Genomic DNA, 18,944 nt, shown 5'->3' with positions numbered 1-18,944 from the left:
GTTGGGAGATTCAGAGGAAATCTAGACTAGCTTCATTAAGGGAGTTAGCATTGCAGGAGGAACTAGGTATCAGAGAAAATAATACGGTTCAAGGACTGTGAGACAGTCTATTGTTGTTGTTGGGGCCAAACCAGTCTGCACCTACAGGAATTATGAAAAAAGGAGTCACGCGAGGCGTTATCTTTCCTCCGCTTGTACTGTAAATAAACCAGGAAGTATTTGATATCGCACTGGGCCGCCAAGCGCAAGCGGGTCACCGTCACCGTCGCTGTGTCTTTTACCCATACATGAGTATATCTAGCGAATAGGTTGGACAGACCCTCAACATGGAAGTTAGACCTCAAACGCATTATGAAGAAGTCCGGTTTGTCGAGACAAAAAAACCACGGAAGTCCAGAGTTCTGTGTTCAACGTTCCTGTGTTTTGCGGTGCTTACTTTGTCGATGGTGTTAAATGTAGGTTTGGGAGCGTTTGTAATCTACAAGATAAGACACGAAGAATCTCTTGCAACGTTCGCTTCGTACGAGGAAATGCGACCGGATATTGCTGACGCTGTATGTGTGTCATGTGACTCTGTAAATGTTCCTGACGGGAAAAGGGCACCGTTCGAGGATCAGGTCAAGGTCGGTAGGCTGGGTCAAAGGTCACTTTGCTGTTTGGAGCATACGGAGAGTCTCGCGATGTTTATGAACATTGTAAGTGTTTTTGTTTGGGTTTTTTGTGTTTCTTCGGTTGTTAAATCTGAAGAAATGAATACTAGAATGTACCACACATATTGCTGTAATCGCATTGTTTTCAAAATCACGGAAGTTAAGACTTACAACATGACATATTTGCATTTTTCATGACAATGTTTTCATTCAACATTTAAATTACTCTTACCAAATAATGATAAAACATGTGTTGTTTAAATCTAGGTAGTCGGAGAACATTACCAATACGTGCAAGGTGACCTTCACATCAACAAGGTCAGACCGGCGGCACATGTGTATCTCGATACAAACAACGTCACAGGTGTGTAACCTCTATTCAGTTCAATAAGATTCACATAGAACAGATTTTAAAAGTGCAAAACCTGATGATTTAACTTATATTAAATCTGTACATAGCCTTTACTCGCTCGCTCACTCACTCACTCTTTATTGTAATAAATATGTAGTGTATATTATTTGAACAATGCTTACTTTTGGAAATGGACCTATTCGTGCTCAAATGAACGTCACAAGCGTCTTTTCTCAAAATTATTAATGGTTGCTTTCAGGAAAGAATCGAAGCAATGATTTAATTGCTATTAAAAGTGTACATGTTTTCGTGTACAATGAAGGAACTGTCATCTACACCATAGTGAACTGGATACTTTGTAAGCGCCATGCTTTTAAATATACGCGGACCAGGTCTTATATAACTCTCCTGCTTGGCGAACATCCATATGTCATGACATGTCTCGTATACTCAATGTCAATGTTTGTTGATAGTGTATACAATGAAGCCTCGTTAGTCTGGACGCCGATAATCCGGATGTGTCGTCTCCAGGACGATTTTAGCTTTTAAAAGTTGAACCATAAAGCATTGTTAGTTTGATTTCAGCTTTTACCAATTAATGCCTTTATAATTTGCCTCGGTAACCGGACGCTGACTAGCTGTAACGAATCAGTTAATTAAATATTATATTATATTAAATATTATATTATTATTTAAAGTAATTAAATATTACAGTATATTGCTTCACTGTCCGGACACTATAAATCATGTTCACGAACCGTAACAGTGAATCCTGGGCCTCCCGGGCGATGTTTACGTAACCTCCCTCAGTCACTGGGAACAATAGACATTGAGTTGACATGATGAACTCTTGTTAACTTTTGAGAAATGTCAATTGAGGGATGTTGTTTCAAATAGACATTAAAAGCTCCCGACTGAAGATGCTGTACATTCACAGTTTGTTTGACACCTGTCAGCAAACATGCATATGAACAGCACGCTTTGATCTCTATCTCAAGTCCTGTTTACCTGTACCAGGAAGTTACCGCACACGAGGACTTGGGGGATTGTTACTGACCTCCTTATACGCTTATACACGATATCTGGATTTCTGTGAACTGACTACTGATCGATATCAGTTACTAGGAAGTAGTGATGATAGTTAGAATAATGAGTTTATAATACACCTTTTCATGCACAAGGAACATTCACAAAGCGGTAACACGCAATCGGAATATTACCTAAAATAACCCAAGCTGTCTGTGAGGCTCTAAACAGTAAATAGTCACGTCTCCCACCGGGCACCCATTTTCTCCTGGGTGAGCGGAGGCACGTGTGAACAAACGTACTTGCCTAAGATAAGACAACATGCTCAAATGCTATGAATGTCCCATAGTTTCAGTGTCTCATAGTGACAGTCATCGTCCTTGTACTGTGTGCAGTCATGGTCGTATACCACCCTCTTATCAGCACTATCAGAACTAACCCTTTAATCCACGCAACTGCTGACTCATCCACTTTCACCACCTTCTCACCTATTGAGCCACTTACTCACTCACCAAACCCACTAACTCACCCACCTCCTGACTGTCATTCACCGCAGACACAAGGATCCGTTTACAAGGCCACTGATTCACTGACTCACTCACTATCCATGCAATCACTCTACCACTCACGAATTCGGCCGCTCACCAACCGATTCACCCACTCGGCCTTCCACTGACTCACCAACCAAATCACTAACTTAAGCACTCATTCATCCACCCACTCACCCACTTACTCATCCACCAAGTCACTAATTCGACCGGTCACCCACTGACTCACCCAACTCACCCCCCCCCCCCCCCCACACACACACACACACAAACTGACTCACTCATCAACCAAATCACTAACTCAAACACTCATTCATCCACCGACACATCCACTTACTCACCCACCAACTCACTAATTCGGCCGCTCACCCACTCGCTCATCCATTAATCCAACGACAACCACTCATACAGCTGGTGTGACTACTTTATTTTCTTACCCACTAGATCAACGTCTTCAGTGGGATTCTTCTGTCGGGCACGGGACGGCATATATGACCGGGAACGTTACCTATAGCAACGGGCGCCTCCACGTGCCTCGTGACGGCATGTACTACATCTACTCTTTCCTGACAATACGAAGCGACGCCGCCGCTACAAACGACAACCACGACATCATGCACCGTGTCCAGACGTACAACTATGACCAGATGGACACAGCCAACCACCTCCTCCTCACTCGCAAGACTACACTCAAAGACAAACATAGGCAGTTCACCAAAAGTTTCGTGGCGGCAAATTTGAAACTGAAAAAGAATGATGAATTATTTGTAAGCCTATCAAACCCATCCTTGATTTACAAATTTCCTTTGGCTAATTATTTCGGAATCTATTTGTTGTGATATTTGGTTCTTAACTGAGTACACATACACAGTTTATAGGGATAGCTCCAACGTTTCATTTTAATTAACGGGGTGTGTCATTCCAAAGGTGAAAGGAAGTCAGTGAGCGATGTTCTCAGACTGGAAGACTTTACTTGACACATGACCAAAGTATGAATGAGCTAGCCTGGACACTGTTCTGCTGGCTTTGATGTACCTTGAGATACTCTAAGAAACTCAAAGATTCGAGGCAACCATAACCACATGCCTTTACCCATTTTTGAGTCGCTCATGTATTATTTCAGGAACACACTGATTGGCAGAAACCCCTTCATAGCATTTTTCACCGCTATTGTGCTACACCCTAACACAACCTGGGTTGAGATAGTTCTGCAGGGCTGAAGTTTCATATTAGGAAAATTGTTCTGCAAGAATACTGTTCAAAGTTTCATTTAGAAAAACTCGTTCCTTCCAGGGACCCTTTTACGACTGTGAATGACTGACCACAATGATACGTGATGTAACAATCAAAGTATTTAAACTAAAACATGCTATACATATCCACAGATACCCACCATTGCCTCGCAGGTCTGGTTTAAGGGTATCTATTAAGGGTATATGGCGGACTATCATGCTCCAGACCCTTTAATTTCAAGCTCTACATGTTTTGTTAATTTTTTTTCATTCTCTTTGTGGAATCAGTTCGCTTCGGTTGGAAATGTCTTGCTGGCATTTAAAAGAAATGAATGGTCTATTTGCATTGTATTGTGCATCTTGCTGCGTGTAACAGTGTGTATGGGCAAAATGCCTTTTGTACAATAAACCTCTTTGGCTTGACTTGGCTTTGACTGTGTTCAAGCGGATCGAGATCAACGATGTTAGTGGGAATCTTTTACGTTTGTGACATCGCACAATCGACTGGCAGAGGTATGTGCCTAGCGCCTGGCTGGGGAACTGTTGCAGCGCTTGACAACAGTACTCGAGATCATATTCATATATAGTAAATATATATTTGAAGAACCTCATATCGTTAGACACTAGATGAGCACACTGCCAACGGATTGAAACATTAGTGTGTATCCCACTCACCCACTCACTCACGCACACACGCCCACCTCGACCAAACAAGTCGATAACTTCATTGCAAAATAGGCAAATAAAAAGTTCTCGTTGCCCTTGGGAGCACAGCTCTTCTGACAGTCTGGGTAATGCAGAAGGCTGCAGTGTTGGGGAGCCGTCATATTCTCCGGAAAGTTCTTGGTGGGTTCCACTAGGCAGTGTTTCCTGGGAGAAGTCCCATTTGCTGTCTGGGCTGCGTGTAGAAGGGGCGAGGGCCCTGAGCTGATGCTGAGCTTTACCAGCCTGACTGTGCCAGGATTCTAATTTGTAAAACATAATAATAATAATGAAAAAAAAACCCCAAAACACCAACAAAACACGGGGATTTCCCAACGTTTCACTATACTCGTAAAATGTCATCAAACACCCACCCGCCTTATATATCTGGTTTGACATGAAATGTTTATTTACATGCAACAAACTGACAAATATAAAGTCGCATCCGGGTATCGTCTCCTTTTCTACTTCATTGATCAAAATATTCTATAACATTTATAGCCCCGGGGCATCCGTGTTGATAAAGTGTTATAATCTAATGTTTTTACATGCTTCAGATTGACACAGCGACGGATGTAGTCAGCATTTACTGAGGCGTACCAATGACTAGTCACGATTTGCTCAACCCTTGGCTCAATATAGCCAATAACATTGCAACCCTCAACCAGGAAGTACGTTTGTTATCAAAGCACGGGTCGGGTATATAGATCGAGTACACCCGCTTCTAACTACCCGGGTGTTTTCATTGTCACAGTATGGCAGACGCAGAGCAGAGTTTTCTACCCCGAAAACCAAAATACGACAGCTCACAATTTTGGCGACGTTGTTTGTATACTTCAGTAGCAACATCTCTCACATGCAGCTTAGCTTTGCTCGTTGTGTTCGTGATGAAGGTTGGATTCAGTTTTCGAGGTGTTGACCATCCGCGTCCCGATAATAACATTGACAGTGGGGCAGTGTGCCTTGTATGTGACCACATCGGATCCAGTGTACAGTCTTCTGAGACTCTCTATGACTTGGTTAGGACGCCGACACATGCCCTTTGTTGTCTGAACAATGGTAGTATATCCTCGGTGTTTCAACAGGTACGTAAAGCTGTCTGTTACGTTGAGTGTCTGAATATTTACAGCTTGTATGGTTTTCTATGTTACTTTCAGAGGATATCAAATAGATAAACTGTTACAGTAGCAACATGTTTACATCGATGGCGTATCAAGTTCTATTCTTCATGCGTCTACACATGTATCGGACTTCTATTTTCTGAACAGCGTTATATATATTGGCGTGTTAATTACACTTGTTTAGACTATTACCAGCTAGTGACGGGGACTGGCAAATCAGTTGCGTAGTCTTCGAGTCTTGGCGAGAAAATGGATTAATCACTAGAACGAGGGAAAGATAATTAATCATTCTCAGTCACGAGTTGGTTGTCATTTCTATAACCCATGTCAAAACGCTATCATGAAAACAGCAGTTCCTCAGAAAGCACCCCGCGATGTTGGGAATACCCACATCCCTATACGCTGATAGGCTGTTTTATTTCTGAAATAACCAATCCACGTTCACCAAAAAGGTGCAACCTCCCAAGCATCATGTGGGAGAAATACTGCCCTGTGTCTTTCCAATATGGGTAATAAACCCAGTCTTATAATTTTGATTCTGGTGTGATAGTATCATCTTGTGGAACCACAGATATGTAGCTCACAGCATGTAAGTACACATGTTGGTCAGGACAAGTGACCTATTCGTCTGAATTGTCACAATCCGCTGTGTTTCCCCTCCCCCTCCCTTGACAGACCGGGAACCCTTGTTTGTGGGTTCGACTCGTCAGCACGACGCACGTGGCACAAAAGCAGCATTTTTTTAGACTAACTTTGGGACTCCCTCCCACACAAAGCTGAATCGACATGATGTATCTTGAGTACTGGTCAAGTGGGCGCACTCACTCAACTATGAACTCGTCCTACCAAATCCACGATGGATACAGTTTATTCAATTGCCTTCAAACACATCAGCAGAACGAGACAAACCGAAGTAGTTCAGACACATTTAACTGTTTCATTCTGCTATTCTACAATAGTGAGTGAGTTTAATTTTACGCCGAAAATTTCCAGGTATATGGTGGCGTTCTGTAAATAATCGAGTCTGGGCCAGACAATGCAGTGATCAGCGATTGTGAACCCATAATATGTTCCGACGAAGTCAGCGAGTCTGAGCACCCGATCCCGCTAGGCGCCTCTTTCCACAAGCATAATATATATATATATATATATATATATATATATCCTTTCGTGGCAAGCATGGGTTGGTGTAAACCTATTTTACCCCAGATCGTCACGGGTCTATATTCTAGGTACGCTCCGGTAGCCCAGTGGTCTAAGCGTCCGTTCGTCACACCAGGTTCGAATCTTCATACGTGAACCCCATTTCTAATGTCCCCGTGCTTGAACGCGTTCAGCATATATATATATGTGTGTGTGTGTGTGTGTGTGTGTGTGTGTGTGCGCATATATATATATATATATATGTACACAAGTAACACACTCACACGTCTTATAGAAAGCACATCTCTATCGTCATATAATCCATCATTCACTCACTCATAACACAAAATGTTGCAATACGACATGCGACCTACACTTGAAGGCACACTACACACTACACACTTCACTCAATTCTATCAATACCCAGCGAAGCTACCATAAAATATATTCCGAAAAGGTACGTGTTAAGATTTCTATATGCAATTGAAAGTTCGGATGAAATAATGCAACGTTGCATTAAATCGTGCCATCCACCAAGCGAGTTATGCCACATGGAATGCTCTTTCCGAATGTTCTATGACGCAACTTGTGATTCAGGCCACTTCGACAAACAGCGATAGCACCGCGACCGACGGGTTTCGATGTACGGAGCAATTGTTTACATTCCGTATACCACAAGTGTTATCTTTTGAGAATCTGTTCTCCGCGAAGTTTCAATTATAGATATCAGGCAAGTCGTTAATAAGGAATAATAAGTCTCTTATTGCATCAACAGGAACCTAAAGTGAGCGCATGCGTCGCACTATATATATTTTAGTGCATATGAGAAAACGCACTGTTTTCCCATACAGATTTAACATTTTCAAAGGAATGGAAGAAAGCGTCACATTTTCCCTTAATTTCTCGTCACCAGCTGTTTCCTCCTTGGCTTTATCATTTGTATTTCATCAGGTAATTCCACTATCCCCCACTCCTTTTAATGGGATATCTATTATAGACCCAGAAAAAGCGTGACATAGTGCCTTTAAGGCTGTTCGCACGATTATATGATGGTATTCTGTGCGGGAGGTCCCTATCTAACAGTGCACAACCATTGTTGGTATTTTCATAGTTTATAGGAATTAATACTCGCCTGTAAATCACATTTCACACAAACGCTACACACATTCTTCGATCAATGTTGTTGAACAATTAGCCATGTCATGTTCTGATGATATAATATCAATACATTTATGGATAGAATATAATACCTGATTGGTTTCAATATTGTAATTTATTATGAGCAATCATTATCGCACATCATCGAACTAAGATCACTTGCAAATATTGAATCTTTACAGCTTAAATAGGGAAGTAATTTGATTTCACAGCCCAGTTAAACAGTGTTTGCGACAAAAACAAGACAAGCTGTTGAGGAACGGTCGCAACCTCAATAGTTTCAATTGTAAGGTGACAAGAAATGATGTTGAAATTGTGATCCACTTTTGTAGATTCAGTTATAATATAATACAATATAATATAATATAATATAATATAATATAATATAATATAATATAATATAATATAATATAATATAATATAATATTGGCTGAAATACGCTGATTTATAATACACAAAAGGCGCGAAATGACTCACCTCCTTAGTCACTTCCCGAAATTTTTAGTAGTTTCACGAAATGACTGACTTCACAATCTGACGGTAACGCACACACAGTGTGTTTGTGTGTGTGTGTGTGTGTGTGTGCGCGCGCGCGTGCGTGTGTGTATGTGTTATATAAACCATTGATCGGTGTGAACATAAGATGTCCAAGCGACCCCACTTTAACACAGGAGTGTTGCACCTTAACCGATCCTGACATATCTATACACTCACTTTTGTATCTGTAAGGCGCCCTTCTTCATTTTCCAGATGATAGCTGATCAACAGCCTTGGACTGAAGCCAATGGTATGCTGACTTAATATGTGAGATTATCTGATCCGTACATAAGTCTTTCATCATTTTCTTCATTAGATAAGTAACCTGGTGAATTTGGTATGTTATAATGCCGCCTTACAAAGAGAACTGTTTTGTTAAATGACTGCACTGACATCATCACTATTTGAAAATGATATTGTCGGAATCATTTAGCCAACAATAGAAATGTAGGGAAAAACTACGATCTTTGTTAGAGAAAGTGATGGTTAAAGACGTGATTTGTCGTTTCGTGTTTAGATGCAATCGACATAGAGTTACCAAACTTGTCCATTATTAACATCGTCTGTATGATGGTGACCCGTGAAGGTCCCGGGGTAGAATAGGCCTTCAGCAACCCATGCTTGCCATAAAAGGTGACTATGCTTGTCGTAAGAGGCGACTAACGGGATCGGGTGGTCAGACTAGCTGACTTGGTTGACACATGTCATCGGTTCCCCATTGCGCAGATCGATGCTCATGTTGTTGATCACTGGATTGTCTGGTCCAAACTCGATTATTTACAGACCGTCGCCATATAGCTGGAATATTGCTAAGTGCGACGTAAAACTAAACTCACTCACTCACTCACTCACTGTATGATGGTACCACAGATATGTCCTTTTCAGTTTATTTCAACATCTTATTGCAAATATTCCAGCATATTCCGGTCCATCTAGTCCATCATCATTAATGAAATTACGAGAGAATGTGACTGGAGCTCACCTGTACTTGGACACGAACAGTTTAAGTAGTAAGTATGGTACTTCACGTGGTGCTGTCCGTGACGTTAGAGGTGGTCTTCACTAATGCACGCTTGTCATAAGAGGCGACTAACGTGATCGGTTGGGTACGTGACTTGGTTGACTCATCGTATCCCATTTACGTGGATTGATGCTCCTATTGTTGATTGCTGGATTGTCTGGTCCAGACTCGGTTATTTACAGACTGGTGCTGGAATATTGCTAAACGCGGCGTTGAGGAGCGACGCAAGCCGAACCAAAGCACGTTGTGCTTCTCTGTAGTCATGAACCTTGTGATATGCTGTTTGTACGCCCAATTCCTGTACCAGTCGTTTGATTGTGTGTTCATGTCGTTTCGCACTGAACAAAGTTACATATCCGTCCAACTGGTTCACTGGTTTGGGTTCACTGGCATTATAAACGCGATTATGTCTTACCTTCGTCAGTATTCATGTTTACTGACGATATCACCATGAACACATGTTGTCAACCTGGGTCTTGATTTTCGAAGCGCTCTTAGCACTAAGATAGTCATAGTCTTATATAGTCAATGTTACGGCTATCTTAGCGCCTAGAGCTTCGAAAATCGAGTTTCTTTATCGTAACGCCCATATTTTAAGATAGAATTACGACAGAGATCGTAAGTCCTATACTTTTACATAGACTTGCGGCAGTTGCAACGCCATGATCGTTTTGTGAAACGGATCGTTGACGTGCACTCAAAAGTCTTTTCTTACGGACGGATGCACATGTATACTGAGTCAAAAAGAAACTTCACATTCTTTCAACAGGGCACTATAAAAGAACAAGAGATGATAAGATGGTTAAATTGTTATTATTCCATTGTTGCGATCTGTGTGATTTACTCGACACACTGACAGTGCCACGGTCAGTTCCATTAGGCTACACCGACGTCCAAACCATGGATGTACAAAATGTCAAGTCATAACAATAAAAATTCGAAATTTCTCAGTTCAGTATTATATATGGTCGCTTGAGACGACTCTATTCCAGTCTCTGTGGCTCCATCGGAGGTGACCTTGGGCCCACAGCAGACGTTGACGTTGTTGAAACGGCGTCAATACTGGCCCACGATATGGACGTCGAGAATGGAGATTGGCAGCCCGCAACCGATTTCGAATGGTCTGTGAGGACAGTCGACTCTAAACCTCTCAGTCCTGGTTCTTGTAGCCGGCAGAAATCTATCACGTAGGTGACGTAGGACGATTTGACAGTCTTCTGCTCGTGACGTCACACGTGGACGACCCGACCTCTGGCGATCAGAAGTGGTGCCAATTTGTTGTAGACGACCTCGCATGTCATACACAGTACGACGGGTGCATCCCATTGCTCTTGCGAAGTCAATAACTGATCTTCCCGCTTGCAACATGCCAACGGCACGTTCACGTTGAAAATTTGACAAGCGCGGCATTTAAAATATCTTTAGAACTGCGGTTTAAAACTTTTTTTCAGTTCTTGAGGCCAATGCAAACACGTGGAAATGAAGAAAACTTCGATGCGAAAGATCACGTGATCGACTGCCAAACCTGATTTGGAACTAACGTCAATTGCACGCCGAATGGATGAGTTTGAGTGGGTTTTGCTAACGTTTTTCTAGAGTCGGAAGATAGGGATTCCATTTCGGATACATAGATGTATCATCAGAGAAAACATATTCATTTTTTTTTAAAAATACATTTTGTGAAGTTTCTTTTTTGACTCAGGATACTTCAATCTCCCCACACAACATCGGACACTTATTAACACACATTCCGGCTCCTCTGCTGTATAATTACCATAGCCTCACATGTAACGTAACCCACACACGTCGTCAATGGAGATCAGGTACCCTGATGCCTGATGTAGAGCGTGATAACGTCTACCTATTTAAACAATCATTCAGTTACACAGTGACGTATGAGGCCGTGACGAATAAGACATGAAAAATATACAGCCGTTTAAGTTTCCAGAAACCCAATCCATTCATTCGAAAAGTGGCCGTACTCGACTGAACCTGCTGTGTTCATACTCTGATAACTCGGCATTCGTTTGTCCTTGTCAAACTGCACTGTAAGAAGCGTAAACTACCTCTGGCGACCTTCCGTCTTTTGTCGGGAAAAAATACCTGACCTGTTTTATGTCAAACGTGTTGTGTATATAACATTTACAAATCGGAAACAAGCTCAACATTGGATGGTTGGTTGTTCTGTAGTTTTAGGATGACTTGGGCTAATAAGAGTTGACCTGATCTAATAAAAAGAGATGTATAGGAAATTTCATTACACACGTAAACATGCCGGTGTCTTCACATCACATAACATTATATGTATCGTTGTAGTATGCCCGTTTGTGCTAGTTGGCATCACCTTGACATAGCATGGAAGTGGCCCTTGGCATCTGCTCAAGATGTGGTCTTTAGTAACCCATGCTTGTCGTAAGACACGACTAACGGGATCGGGTGGTCAGACTCGCTGACTTGGTTGACACATGTCAGCATATCCCAAATCCGTAGTTCGAAACTCATGCGGCTGATCTTGTCTGTTCCAGACTCGATTATTTCAGTCAGCCGCCATGTAGAAATGGGGTTCACACATTTTATGAGTAAATGGGTTAACAATATTCCAGCAGTATAAGCAATTTGGGGACACCAAACTTGGGTTTACACATTGTATCCATGACGGCAATCGAGCGCGGGTGTGCGGCGCGACGAGCGAACGGTTTAACCTCTAGACTACCCCACCGCTACTCTCGGTTTGTAAGCGGCATACCACACTGGCGGGTCTCGTGAAAATTGTAAACGTTCCAGACGTAAACTACACAAGACCCAGACACGCCGGGATGTAAGGGATTCTAAGCGATTCTCTTCAAATATGCGTCAAACCCGAATTCAATCACTTACGCACACATTTTTCAAGCGGACTTGCTTGATTACAAATTTAACTTCTGTTCAACCATTTCAACTATTACACTCATTTTAGTTACTCAAAACTGTATTCGAACTTAAAATACCTATCTCTACAAATATTATCTACCTATAATTTCAGAAGGAAGGCTGTCATGGGTCGATCAGGACAAATACGGTACCGCCTACATATCCAGAATAGGCTACCACAATCATCGTCTCGTCATTCCATCAGCAGGACGGTATTTTCTATACTCACACATCACGTTCACCAGAAAGTTTCCCGAAACTCGTGGAGGCAAGGATTTCATCCACAGGCTCACCCGTTACCACCCAAAACAGCCTAAATTGGGAGAAGTTAACATTTTGGTGAGCAAAGATTCATACCCTCAGTTCACCACCCAAAAGTCCAGCTTTCAGTCAGCCATATTGAATTTCCGGTCACATGACCAGTTGGCTGTTCGCGTGTCTGATACAGACTCTGTTCATAGCAATTCAATGTACAGTTATTTTGGTGTTATTAAACTATGACGATCTGTTTTCAAGGCTGTTCTATTCCTCACTGGGGCTGGTTCTATCGTATCGTTGGAAGTAGGGGCATCACCGGGGCTGTATTTTCTGTCGTTTAGTCCGTCGGCAAATTTGACCTTGATTACACGCTGCCATTTATAAAGTGGTCAAAAGCAACATTATGTCATATTTGGGATTTCACTTTCTTAGTAAAGTACAAATTCTAGTACTCTTGGGGGTTGAGTCCAATCCGGGATTCGAACCCGCACCCACAGCCGCCCAGCCCGCTCAGCCACCGCGACTTCCATGCAGGTCATTGAATTTGACCTTGTTTCGAGCATTTAGATCTCAGCTCCAGATTTTTTTTAAGCGAGCTGTATTCTCGTCGCAATGGTGGGGCTTTCTGGAACATTTCTTGAATTTGCATTCCAAGATCTTCCACAAGATGTTCAGCAACTCACTCACGTGGGTGACTGTACTTCGTCATGTGGTTTCGACAACGACTGCCGCACAGTGGAGCACTTCAAGGTTGTCAAGCATCTATTGCTCAAAGGGTGTTTTCTGCAAACAATTAATGGCAGTATTTATCCAAGGTTTTATGCAATTCCCCATTTAAATTTGTAAGATTCCATTAAATGTGCATTGAACGTAATCTTAATACACTGAATAGCTTTTCCATAAGCTTATAATGGCCGCTGCCTGTGGTGCACGACACCTTTCGTTGGGCCTATCCATGAGGACACTAGTTTTACCTGTTTTGAGTCGCCTTTTAAAAAGCATTGAAATGCTACGTTCTTACACCGGACAATGGAAAGTGTGTTTGCATGTTGTAAGATAAAGGAGTCTGGCTTTACATTTTTAAATGAGATAAACATTTTGTGTTGGAAAATCAGCGGTATATAATGAAATTATATTTGTCTATGTAAATGTAAAATCCTTACATATTTTAACGGTTTACAACTCGTAATTCAAGTTTTTAAACCACCGGCTATCTGGTTACACGACGCATACTATAAAGACTCTGACAAGTTTGATGTCAGAGGCTATACGTCTTATAATACCTTTCCACCTCCTGGAGATAAAGCTACTGAAGGCTCTTAAATCCTGATAAAACGTGGTGTCATCCATAGTAACTGTGCATATTGGTATCATATTGTACTCTGTATTTTCCACCGTGCTAGTCTCCCCTACAGTCTCAACCTTAAACTCGGAGACCTGTATTAATATGGGTGATTTAATTAGACACAATCCACTTTGAGGGACTTCTCAGACAATTTCTAAGGGGAAGCTCCCGGAAGATGTCATTTCTGATAATAAATAATGAATATTTAATGATGGCTCTACAACATATTTACATCCCGGTACAGGTACTTACTCGGCTGTTGATTTATCCATTACAGATTCAGAACTACTAATCCGAATGGCCCTATTACGTTGGATTTCGACTCAATTTACCTCAATTACTATGCAACTGTTTACGTGACAGACAATTTTACGTCCGCGTAGGTTCAACCCTTTCTGATCATTACAATCAGGATCAGAGCGTGTCACAAGGCAGTATTTTGTCTGCAACACTTAGTATTACGATAAGTAGTTTATGAAAGGTTTTTAATAATTCGACTGATGAATCACGTTTTGTGGATGATTTTAATATACGATGTCGTTGTATGGGTAGACATGCTATTGAAAGGCAGCTGTAGTTGTGTTTAAACCATATGGTGAAAATGCACCGACAAACAGTTCATTTCTCCCTAGTCTGCGTTAAGTTACATGACAAAGGAGACAATTCTGATTTTCCAGTCGTTGATTTCCTTGCAAAAGCCAACAGTCTAAGATTTGAATTGAGAGAAAACTTCACGAAGTTTATGTCTTTATAGTTTAAGTTCTATGGATGATGACTTCTAAATGCCTTTCAAAGAAAGTTTATTTTCAATGACCAAATGATTCTCACAATGAGTAATGTAGAGCTATTTGTAGAAGAACCGTGTTGAGTGCTTCATGTTACAACGGCGTGCTGTGTAAATACTGTGAATCTCTGTTATTGTAAACGCAAAGGGTGACAATTCTAGTTGTCTTCATTGTGGAAGTACTATTTGTCTAATGATTTTGTTGAAACGTGGAGCACATTATCAAAACGAATCTGGGATTCAAACGCTCAATAGTAGGACTCTGTCACTCATAATAGACTAAACTTTCCATCATCTTACCAGACCACTGACGTTAGACAGATACCTGACAGACCCACACATCTGATAAGGAGGACATCAAGATCTTGATGGGTACCACAGTATGCCAGTATTGTGCAATTTTCCATGCAGTGTATGTCCTCATAAGGTCAAGATCAAGTCATGTCATGGACCCTCATAGCCTCAATGAAACCCCGTTAAATGGTACTTGATTCGTGGTATCTCATTCTGTATATGCAGTGATTCGGCGGCGTCAGACACGAGCCCATGAACGGATGTGATTCTGAGATGTAGTGGTTGGTCATGGTCGACCTGACCGTTGACCGTTGACCGTCATACATTTGCTCATATTTCTGACTACTTGCAACATCTCTTCACTAGCATTCCACATACCAATAACACATAAACTTTGTGCAGCCGTCAGCTGAAGTTGGCCCATATTTGCTTTTCAACAATAAATTCAATTAGATATTTCACATTTGCTCAATGTCGGGTGGAGGTTGTACACTCCATGTAAAACCTTTCGATTGTCTGTATCATTCAAACGAGTGAAGGTTTGTTTACGTGCCTCGTCCTTCATATGGACAGTAGGCATTCGACCTTCAACAACATAATGTAACATGTATACCTTCACCTGTCTGAAACGAGAGTGGGCCCTCTGTTGTCGATGAATTATAGGTGTGATCCATGGATGTGTGACGGCAATGTGATCACGTTGTAAACCAAAATGCGTCAAGTTTTCAAAGGAAAATGTATTAACTCACACTACTTCAGTAAAGGAAACCGTGTAACTGTGTACCCGTTTTAATCTGAGACTGCACTGTATTTTCAAACGTGTACAATGTCGACGTGTCATTGAAATAGTGAAAGATTAGTGTTCAAGAAAATGTTTTTTTTCTGGTTCGATTTGGTAGTATTACAGGTGTTCGTTTTCCTAGTTTTCGAATCTGCCCGTGAATTGTTTTCATCACTACATTGGTACCTGTTGACATATGTGAACCAATATCCATTCACTGAAATACAGTGGAAGCTATCTAAACCGGCACTCACTGGGACTGAAGAAATAATCCGGTTTAGCTAACATGTCGGATTGTAGAGCTGGTGATAAATGTACTTGTCAAGCATGGGCCTAAGATTTTATGCAAGTATTGACAACTTGTCGCATTGAACAGATGCCGTTTCTGGAAGCTTCCACCGTATGCACCTTATGCAATTGATTCATCCAAACAATAATTATCATGCACACTACGTGCTTTGTCAACCCACACATATACGTATCTGATAAAATCACTCAAGTATGCTCCCTATGTATCTGCTCAACTCATTCAATATGCGGGCTGCGTATCTAATCAACTCGCTCAAATGCACGGTCAGCGTATCTGATAAAATCACTCAAATATATTCCCCATATGTATCTGACCAACTCACCCAAATGTACAGCCTGCGTATCTGATCAACTCACTCAAATGTACAGTCTGCGTATCTGATCAACTCACTCAAATGTACAGTCTGCATTTCTGATAAAGTCACTCAAATATGCTCCCCATGTATCTGACCAACTCACTCAGATGTACAGTCTGCGTATCTGTTTAACTCACTCAAATGTACAGTCTGCGTATCTGATCAACTCACTCAAATGTACAGTCTGCGTATCTGATCAACTGACATATGCAACCTACATGTATGGTTAATTCACTAAGATATGTACCCTTCGTGACTGATTAATTCACTCAAATATGCTTGCTTTCTACGTGTCTGATCAACTCACTCCAATAATACGGTCTACGTACATGATCAACTCACTCAAATACGCAACCTACGTATATGAGTACGTCACTCAGTATGCACTCAACGTATCAGATTAACGCAATGAAATGTGCGCCCTACACATGTGACATGTACATGCTGTTTGCAGACCATGACGTCGTGGTATATGCTATATGCTATATGGTATATGGTATATGGTATATGGTATATGGTATATGCTACTATCCATCAGGACTACACTGCAGATCATATAGAACATTAGGTTCGTATTTCAAAATATGATAACTGTTACATAGTGTATGAAATTACAGAATTTATTACCATTTTGCACTAAACGTTCTAGACGATTAATTCACTTTGATTGGATGCAGTAATCCCGGACGAAATACAAAGCACCAGTCGTGTAGCGATCATTGAAATGTCCCTTGGGAATGCTGGATTGTACCTATAATAATCCGAAATGTAGATATCAACACGTTGGCTTGAGCTGTTGCCCAACAATGACCCGAAAGCTGAAGCTATCCTTGGAGCCAAAGGGAAGTCCATTTGCAATCTTGTCAATCTTGTAAACTATACACATGCACAAAAGTTGCCAAACATAATCAAACCAGTGATGTCAATGACAGACATAGATCTCGTTATGATAGTTACCATTGAATATCCAAAGTAGCAGATCACAAAAATAGTGGTTGGCGTTTAACTTTTGTGCATGTGTATATATACAAAAGTCAACATACCATGATTCTATCTTCAAGCAGATTTGTTTGTGTTTTTTTTCACTATGTGTCAGTGTTGGTATCCTTGTGCATCCACTTTCGCATTCTACAAACGCTTTGAAAACGTGCGTAAATGTATGTATTACAGGTGCGAGACGGGTTAGACTAATGCTCTCTGAATATACATGAGTTTGATAGTTGCATACTACACCACACAAGCTGAAAGGTAGCCCCCGGGAGAGTAGTGATTCAGAACATGAGCAAATCTAGACTCGTTTAAGCCTTTTGCACCGCAGAAAGGAAAATAATGTGGATCAGGGTCAATGACACAGAATAGAGATGTGTCTGCACTGCGTGGATAAGGCGTGCACCACCAAACACGCTTTCACAAGACTCTATCCCACATATCAGTGAGCTTCAGAACAATGACCTAGTTGTGCCAAGGCCTTGAGTTTAACAGACCCGTAAACAAGGTCGATCAGTCAGTCAGCCTTTCTCTATGTTCAGTTGCTCGACTTACATCAACGGTCCCACTAGGATCTTTGTAGCAAAATGACATGGTGCATTTGAGGCACAGAATTTGGAAATGTTTTTATTGCCGCTTTACTTCCCACGTACATGCACTAATCTACCTAAAAGTGAAACATTTTCCCAACGCACTTCGTCCTTTCATTAGAGTTAAAAAAGTTGCTTGGTAGACTTTTACCTTATAACGTTAACCATTAGAAGATACTAGAAATATGTTGATTTTTACGATCACAGGGTCTGACCACATTGGTGGAACCTTATTCTTATTTCCGAGGTGACCACCTGACCAGTCTTTTTCGTGCTTTGGGATACCAGACGTAACGGTATATGTATTAAAACAGGAAATTGGTTTTCAAAGGGACATTGATCTAGGACGTCAGCTATCAATGATCTGTTACCATTTCCACGTGTGGGGTACGCTTGAAGACACATATGAATTACATAAGATGAAAACAATGACCTAAAGACTTGAAATTCCAAAGACGTGTGGAATATATAACGTCACATGCACAAATATGCGAACTCTCCTGCGAACAATAAAGAGAAAACAGAGAATTGATACAACACAGCTTCATGATTGAAAGCAGTACCCGACAGGGACTGCAACAGGTTGGGACTCCTGGCAGCAATGAATACCAACACGTCTATCTATCTGGTAGTGACAAGTTCAGAGACGAGGACGGTTTCGAGAACGTCAAACTGAACGTCAAAGACGTGGATGTCGTCCTCGAAATGGTGATGATGGACGGCGTGACCGACACGTGGACGCCACGACGGTAATACAGGTAGACAACTTAATAGCAGGTTGGCAACAACAGTGATTTTGGAATGCCATTTGATAAAACGTGACCTGTGAGGGAGGAAACG

At 41.4% G+C, this 18,944-nt stretch overlaps 2 protein-coding genes across 2 annotated transcripts; both read left to right on the top strand.

Annotated features, from left to right (window-relative positions):
• Positions 1-303: 303 nt before the first annotated feature.
• Positions 304-4,293, top strand: LOC137282223 (tumor necrosis factor ligand superfamily member 15-like). Its single transcript, XM_067813958.1, has 3 exons — positions 304-695; positions 918-1,014; positions 3,021-4,293. Exons 1-3 carry the CDS (start codon positions 327-329, stop codon positions 3,413-3,415), a joined length of 861 nt encoding a protein of 286 aa, XP_067670059.1. The 5' UTR covers positions 304-326; the 3' UTR covers positions 3,416-4,293.
• Positions 4,294-5,200: 907 nt separating this feature from the next.
• On the top strand, positions 5,201-12,925 carry LOC137281246 (tumor necrosis factor ligand superfamily member 6-like). Its single transcript, XM_067812392.1, has 4 exons — positions 5,201-5,595; positions 8,683-8,719; positions 9,387-9,479; positions 12,513-12,925. Exons 1-4 carry the CDS (start codon positions 5,266-5,268, stop codon positions 12,899-12,901), a joined length of 849 nt encoding a protein of 282 aa, XP_067668493.1. The 5' UTR covers positions 5,201-5,265; the 3' UTR covers positions 12,902-12,925.
• Positions 12,926-18,944: the final 6,019 nt, after the last annotated feature.

The sequence above is a fragment of the Haliotis asinina genome, chromosome 4 (assembly GCF_037392515.1).
Source record: "Haliotis asinina isolate JCU_RB_2024 chromosome 4, JCU_Hal_asi_v2, whole genome shotgun sequence".
NCBI lineage: Eukaryota > Metazoa > Mollusca > Gastropoda > Lepetellida > Haliotidae > Haliotis > Haliotis asinina.
Note: the sequence above shows the minus strand (reverse complement) of the source record. Positions and strands in the feature narration are given on the sequence as shown.

Excerpts from the sequence above, each read along its gene's own strand:
- LOC137282223 (XM_067813958.1), top strand. The coding sequence starts at position 327 with ATGGAAGTTAGACCTCAAACGCATTATGAAGAAGTCCGGTTTGTCGAG. Across the intron at positions 696-917 it reads TCGCGATGTTTATGAACATT|GTAGTCGGAGAACATTACCA; the intron begins GTAAGTGTTTTT and ends GTTTAAATCTAG. Across the intron at positions 1,015-3,020 it reads CGATACAAACAACGTCACAG|ATCAACGTCTTCAGTGGGAT; the intron begins GTGTGTAACCTC and ends CTTACCCACTAG.
- LOC137281246 (XM_067812392.1), top strand. The coding sequence starts at position 5,266 with ATGGCAGACGCAGAGCAGAGTTTTCTACCCCGAAAACCAAAATACGAC. Across the intron at positions 8,720-9,386 it reads GCCTTGGACTGAAGCCAATG|CATATTCCGGTCCATCTAGT; the intron begins GTATGCTGACTT and ends CAAATATTCCAG. Across the intron at positions 9,480-12,512 it reads GGACACGAACAGTTTAAGTA|AAGGAAGGCTGTCATGGGTC; the intron begins GTAAGTATGGTA and ends CTATAATTTCAG.